General features: G+C 42.7%; 1 protein-coding gene across 1 annotated transcript; it reads left to right on the top strand.

The window, feature by feature from the left end:
* The first annotated feature begins 2,001 nt into the window (after positions 1 to 2,001).
* LOC121580230 (insulinoma-associated protein 1a-like) lies at positions 2,002 to 3,946 on the top strand. The gene has a single exon (XM_041895280.2). It carries the CDS (start codon positions 2,286 to 2,288, stop codon positions 3,543 to 3,545), a length of 1,260 nt encoding a protein of 419 aa, XP_041751214.2. The 5' UTR covers positions 2,002 to 2,285; the 3' UTR covers positions 3,546 to 3,946.
* The last annotated feature ends 3,220 nt before the right edge of the window (positions 3,947 to 7,166 follow it).

Genomic DNA, 7,166 nt, shown 5'->3' with positions numbered 1-7,166 from the left:
TAAATGTTCAAACAAGTTTCTATATTATTATAATAACTATAACCTACTAGGGCTGAATTCATATGTCTATATGGCTCATAAACACATCCTGAGGGGCCATGCAGCGCATTGCTCTTTTTGATTAGGCTACATGTTCAAAGCAACATTGTGTAACATTGTCTAGTTGTATCAGAATGATTTAATTTAGGTTAACGGGATTAGTTTGAACAGGTTGACGAGTCTAAAGGCTATATTGTGCGTGGCCATGGCGCCTTTTTAAGAAGTGTTATTCTTCATAAGCCTCAGTGGAGATAGGTATTCCGTTAGTTTAAAAGCGCCACATTTGTGATTCCGTTTAATTATGCCGCTGCTGAATTGTGCGTCTGAGCCGCCAGTAATGGGGTAAGTCAGGCAGGTCACGTCAAAGAATAGGACCGAATTCAATTCTCCAGCTTTATGCAAATAGGGTGTCACAGAGGTCAGGGCGGGCGCGTGGCTTGTGCCTCCAAAGGCACACGCTTCAAACTTCCAATTCCAACAAAGGCAGAACATAAAAGAATTGGGAATGTCCCCCCTTCCACCCCCAACACATATACAAATACACGCCCCTCGCCCCTCCATACCGCAATCCTTCTCGCGCTCTAACTTTTTTTTGTCTCCTATCCCCAAAGGACGAAAAAAATTCCAATAACAATCAACGCTCCCCAGAGACAACAGACCGGTTGGGCGACACCGCACAACGGCTGGGGGATGTGTGTGTGTTCGTGCGTGCATGCGTGCGTGCATTTGTGGGTGTGCGAGCATATTCCAAACTAGATTGCTGCGGATGACAAGACAATGTCTGTTTCTGCATGGGACATGCTTATTCTTCATAACAATATTATCTGATGTCTATTTTAAATAAATGTTGACATGTTATAGGCTAAAGAAAAGTAGGCCTATAAGAAAACAGGCAAAACGTTATTATTTTGTCTGTGTTGATAGGCCTAATATCTCGATCAAAATAGGAATTGGGGATGTTGCAATAACATATTCTATTGCCTTTTATTTCAAGAACTTTTGCGACAATATGCATACACAAAATGTTGATGTTAAGCCCAAAAGACTCTACAAAACATTAATCAATGCAACTGACTTCTTAGATTTATGTGCATTGTTTAAGAGCCAACATTATCTCTGTCCATAGTTTACAGGAAGATGTTTTGTCTGTTACCGTTACCGTTGATTGATTTCAACCGTTTTGTTGGCCTTTACAAGATAGCCCTGATACAGATAGCCCTGCTGCTATTCCAAATGTATCACTAATAATATTTATTTTGGAAGGGTGGGGGTTGGGTGGGTCTGTATATGTGATGTGCTTTTGCGCCAGATTGTGGACATGTGATGAAAATGGTTAATTTCGCTGACAATGACACGACAGACTGTTTCTATTGTTGAGTCGAGACGTTTGACAGTGGGGGTATTGGTTCTGGGCAGTTTGCCACAACTAGGAAGCAGAGTTGATGATGCCTATTAAAATAATTAGGATCCCCTTAACACCAGGGATTGAACAAATCATATGGAGTTATTTTTTGTGTGCTTTTTCTTCTCTTAATGTTGAATCACACATTTTAATTAAATTAAATTGTTCAAATAGTTGAATGCCCCTGAACGCCTACGTGTAGGCTAAGGTGCATTTGAACAGAGCATTGAGCACTGATCTGCTCAGATTCACTGGTGTTGTGCCTCTTCTGCTCTGCTTCTTTGCCCCCAAATTGACACAAACCTGACTCCCCCGCCCCCTCCCCCGCAGGCACTTTTCCCCTCCTTTTGATTCGTGCGTTTTGATGAATGGACGGACGGCTGTGGCACGTGTGTGTTGAATAGAGTCTCAGAGGACATGGGAAGATAAAGGCAGGATAAGTGTGGTATGGCTCTGTGTAATCTGCATAATGGCTAGGAACCGTCAAGGACGGGGCAAGTGGTCGGGGTGGGAGTGGGGCGGGGGAAGACTGGGGGCCTCGGCAATAGGGGAGGCTGACATCTGCCGCTGTGCTCCTCAGAGACTCCCGGTGGATCATGTTGCCGGGCCTTTCTATTGACGGCTGGACTGCTGCCATCTGCGTCCTAACTGACGCACAATAACCGCTTGGGTCCTTTATAAAGACCGAGACAAACGACAGAGGGCCAGTGTGGACAAGTACCGCAGAGAGAACAGGACGCATTACGATTACACACGCCTCTTTACAATCCTTGGCCTCGACTTTAACAGTGAAAACGTATTGAGGTTGAAGATAACGCGTCGTGTGTGCTTCTTAACAGTCACCATGCCAAAGGGTTTCCTTATAAAACGTTCTAAAAAGGCTGGTCCTGTTTCATACAGGATGCGCGAGGAGGACTTGGCGCTGGTCGCCAACTGTTCTCCGCTAGTCGAGAATGCCCCAGCTCATGCACTGCCCTCCGTGTGCCACAACTTTATCAGAGTTCCGAGCCGGGTTATTTGCGGTGGAATGCCAGAGTCTCACTGCGCGCCCTCGCTGAGCCCGACCCGACCTGACAGCGAGGGATATCAGTACCCATCAGAGGACGCCGCTCATCAAATGCTCAGCTCTCTTTCTCCTGCTCCAGAAGATACCTTTCCCGAGGCAAATTTGGGAAGCTTCGCCATTGATGGCTCCCCAGTGTCGCCGTCTCTTCCAGAGATGACCACCAGACTGGACATCATGTGCGGGAATGCTAGATATGCAGCAGTGAAGCGACCTGCCTTCTCCAACTCCAAATCTCCCTATACTAATTCCAAAAAGCGCAAGTCCTCAAGCTCCCCAAATCAAGAGAAGAAGTCCATCGTCCGAGATGAGGTAACCACATCTCCCGTCCTCGGGTTGCGCATTACGGAGGAGGCAGAGGATGAGGTGAAGCAGCGTTCCAACACCAGCAGTCCGCTTGGAGAGTTCATCTGTCAGCTTTGCAAGGAGCGGTACGCGGACCCTCTCACTTTGGCCTTGCACAAGTGCTCTCGCATCGTCCGAGTCGAATATCGCTGCGACGAGTGTGACAAAGTTTTTAGTTGTCCCGCTAACCTGGCCTCCCACCGACGTTGGCACAAGCCAAAGGGTTTCCAAGTGGAGAGAGTCTCGTCACAGAGAGAGGAGAGCCGACCTGATACACCAACAGCCAGAGATGCGCTCCCACCCTCCCCGCCACCCTCAGACTCGGGCTCTGATGAAGAAATTATGTTCAGCTGCCCACAGTGTTCAAAGAAATTCAGAAAACAAGCGTACCTGAGGAAACACCTGGCCTTGCACAATAGGAAAGCAGCTAGTCATACCCAGAATCAGACTCCGTCCTCTCCTTTGGCCATAGTCACAGACCAACAACACAGCTGCCCGCTCGAGTCCGGCCGGGAATCACCCCAGCCCTGCGCCAAATACGCAGGGGCCGAGCGCATCACAAAGGTGACAGGAGAGGTGTTTCCTTGTCGATTTTGTGGGGATAATTTCTTCTCCTCCCCTGGCCTCACCAGACACATCAACAAGTATCACCCAACGGAGCGCAGACAGGTGATAGTTTTGTCCCAAACTATTTAATGACCTGAGGCGTTTGCTTCGGCATTATGACTTAATTCCGTTTGGACAGAGTTATTGTAAACATTTGTTTCACCTCACAAAGGACTGAAATCACAAATGTTCCTCCTGAATAGTATTTGTGTAAATGTTTTTTGTTTTGTTTTTACAAATGCATATTTATCTATCTAATCAATTATTTATTTGATATTTATTTATTTGTTTATTTAATAATGTATTTGTTTATTTTTTTATCTGCCCACATTTGTATTAGTCGTGTTGCTTTTGACTGGGTTGATGTGCGTAATGACAAAAAAAGTAATTACGCATTGCCTCAAATTACCAAACTAATGTCATATTTGTACTTGAAACCCAATATTATCATGCCAACTTCTTCCTGAAATAATAAAGAGAGTATACATCTACTCTGCAATTGTGTATTTATTATAGAAAATAGCTCATGGTGTTTTCTGACTTTTTGTTAGGCTACATCCATTTTCTGCAACATCTACTTTCCATACAAGCTATGTATAAATACTCCAACACCAATTCCAAAAATATGCTCTTTATTTAGAGTTGATGATGTGATAGATAGACTATTGAGAAACATGGTCAATTCCATTGCCCCATTTGATACAGAATAGGCCCGACCGACAATCCATTTGCAACTTTATGCATCGACCTTGACAGTGGTCATTTGGTTCAAGTTCAGGGGAAGTGGGGCAAGGTGCAATATGATAACGGTTACTGGTCTTTAGTTCAGCCTGGTCTCATAGACTAGACGCAACATAGTAAACGTAAATCCTGGACACTGAAATGAGTATGATACTGTATACTGATCAGATTCACATACAGAAAAATACGAAATGCTCTGAGACCAAGTTGCAGCGTTGTACAGACAGAAGGCTGTTCTTCTTAGGGTAAAAAAAAATCAGGAATAACAATTTTGCCTATATTTGCGTTTTGCGAAAATACACACATGTTGTTTTCATAAAACGTAGTGATTAGCCTATTATCCATTTGAAAATGTAGCTATATTACCATTTCAAAATGTGTTGGAAATCTGACACAGCAGTAGGCCGTACGTTTTCACCGCTATTAAAAAAAAAGAAGGAAATTGTTGAAATTGAAATGGCTTTTTAATAAAAAGTAATGGAAGAGTCCTTCATTCATTTTGGCCGCAAGAGATCCTCTCATATCAACTGAAAACAATTGTTGTAAGCTACGCAGGTATCATCCCGCACCCTTGTGGTACAAAAAATTATTGCTGCCGCTTGCCCCAGAAAAGGGAACGCTCCCGCTCCTTGAGTAGCCTGGGTACCAGTCTTAGCTAACATTCCACTCCTGTCATTTGCCAAAGGCAAAGACTACTCCTTGAGCATAGTAGAGTAGAATGGAATGAATGGAATAGAATGAATGGTCAAAGAAGCGTTGAGAATAAATAAGTCCTTATGACGTTTGTTTTCCAGTGGCTTTCTGTACCATACCTCCATGCCGAAGGTTTTATTTTTCCAGAGACAATCGGGTAAATGCTTAGCTACTTGTTTGTATTTATGAATATTTGACAGATGCCTTAATTAGAAGTATTTGTAATGACACTGGTAATTGTTGTGAAGATAAAGTAGTAATAGCATGAAGTAATGTTCCCCTGGGAAAAATGGAGTTCCTCTAAGTCTAGCAATACAATACATAATTGTGCTGCCATCAGAAAGTGCTCAAGGTTCTCCACTATGAGCCTTTTGGTGGTCATGGTATCAGTAGCATTATACATTGTTACAATAAGAGATTACAGGTTTGATCATGTTTTCATGATACTCTGGTACTCTTCTCTGTGGTGTGTGTGTGTGTGTGTTTAGCCTGGAGTGCAAGATGGAACGTCAACCATCACTAACAAACAGGCATTGACTGGAAAGGGCAAGACTCCCCATACCCCTCTGAACACTCAATTAGCCTACATACTCACCTACAACATTTTACTTTTGCATGGAAGAATGACTTCAGAATCCAATATTTACAGTCCACACTGTCATCAAACCTCTCATACTGCTGTGTGTTTTTATGTCTACGACAATCATCATTAATGATCTGTTATGCAGGCTCAACAAGCCAGTTGCTGCTTTCCTGGCGATCTATTTAATGGAATGTGTGCTGAAAGCTTGAAACTGCTTGTCTGGGGTCGACTCTACTTCAAAAATCCCTGGAATGACCTGGGTAGGTAGGTGTTTGCATTGGATTGTGGGGCAGTCGCAAAAAACCCTCTCCAATGTTTTACAACAACAAGAGTGTCCCACTGTCCTCTCTGTATTTTCTCCTCTCTGCCCATCTTTCTCTCTCTCCCTCTGACTTTTTCATCATTATCATGAGCCTCGTTGACTTCCTGCTGTCACTCATCGAGTCTGAGTAGAGAGCTCCAGTGGAGGCCAGGCATCCCACAGTCTTCTGCATCCTCTAGATCTTCAAAGGGGCCTGGACCATCTGAGCGTTCCGGGTCTTGCATACCATCCGGTGGGATGCTGAGTGTATTCCAGCTTTAACTTATTATTCTTACCGACCACCCCTGTTTGATTTCTCGTCATAGCACTTCAATGGATGAACACTGATACCCCAAGTACATAACCTATATGAATACATCCCTATCTATACTGAACAAAAATATAAATGCAAAATGTAAATTGCTGGTCTCATGTTTCATGAGCTGAAATTAAAGATCCCAGATACGTTCCATACTCACAAAAAGCTTATTTCTCTAAAATGTTGTGCACAAATTTGTTTACATCCCTGTTAGTGAGCATTTTATCCTTTGTCAAGATAATCCATCCACCTGACAGGTGTGGCCTATCAAGAAGCTGGTTAAACAGCATGATCATTACACAGGTCCACTCTAAAATGTGCAGTTTTGCCACACAACACAATGCCACAGATCTCTCAAGTTTTGAGGGAGCATGCAATTGGCATGCTGACTGCAGGAATGTCCACCAGAGCTGTTGCCAGAGAACTGAATGTTAATTTCTCTACCATAAGTCCCCTCCAATGTCATTTTAGAGAATATGGCAGTAATAAAGCCCTTTTGTGGAAGAAAAACTCATACTGATTGGTTTCGCCCCTGCCCAGCCATGTGAAATCCATAGATTAGGGCCTAATGAATTTATTTCAATTGACTGATTTCCTTATATGAACTGTAATTCAGCAAAATATTTGAAATTGTTGCATGTTGCGTTTACAGTGCATTCGGGAAAGAATTCAGACCCCTTGACTTCTTCCACATTTTGTTATGTTACAGCCTTATTCTAAAATGGATTAAATCTACACACAATACCCCATAATGACAAAAAAAAACAGGTTTTTAGAAATGTATTAAAAATTGAAAAAATGAAATATCACATTTACATAAGTATTCAGACCCTTTACTCAGTACTTTGTTGAAGCACCTTTGGCAGCGATTACAGCCTCAAGTCAAATCAAATCAAATTTTATTTGCCACATGCGCCGAAAACAATAGGTGTAGACATTACAGTGAAATGCTTACTTACAAGCCCTTAACCAACAATGCATTTTTTAAAGTAAAAAAAAATAAAAAGTGTTAAGTAAAACAAATTAAAAAAAATAACTAAAGAGCAGCAGTAAAATAAAATAACAGTAGGGAGG

This window comes from Coregonus clupeaformis, chromosome 13 (assembly GCF_020615455.1).
Source record: "Coregonus clupeaformis isolate EN_2021a chromosome 13, ASM2061545v1, whole genome shotgun sequence".
In the NCBI taxonomy this organism is placed as follows: Eukaryota; Metazoa; Chordata; class Actinopteri; order Salmoniformes; family Salmonidae; genus Coregonus; species Coregonus clupeaformis.
Note: the sequence above shows the minus strand (reverse complement) of the source record. Positions and strands in the feature narration are given on the sequence as shown.

What these genes read in the sequence shown, in the direction of transcription:
- LOC121580230 (XM_041895280.2), top strand. Translation starts at nt 2,286, where the DNA reads ATGCCAAAGGGTTTCCTTATAAAACGTTCTAAAAAGGCTGGTCCTGTT.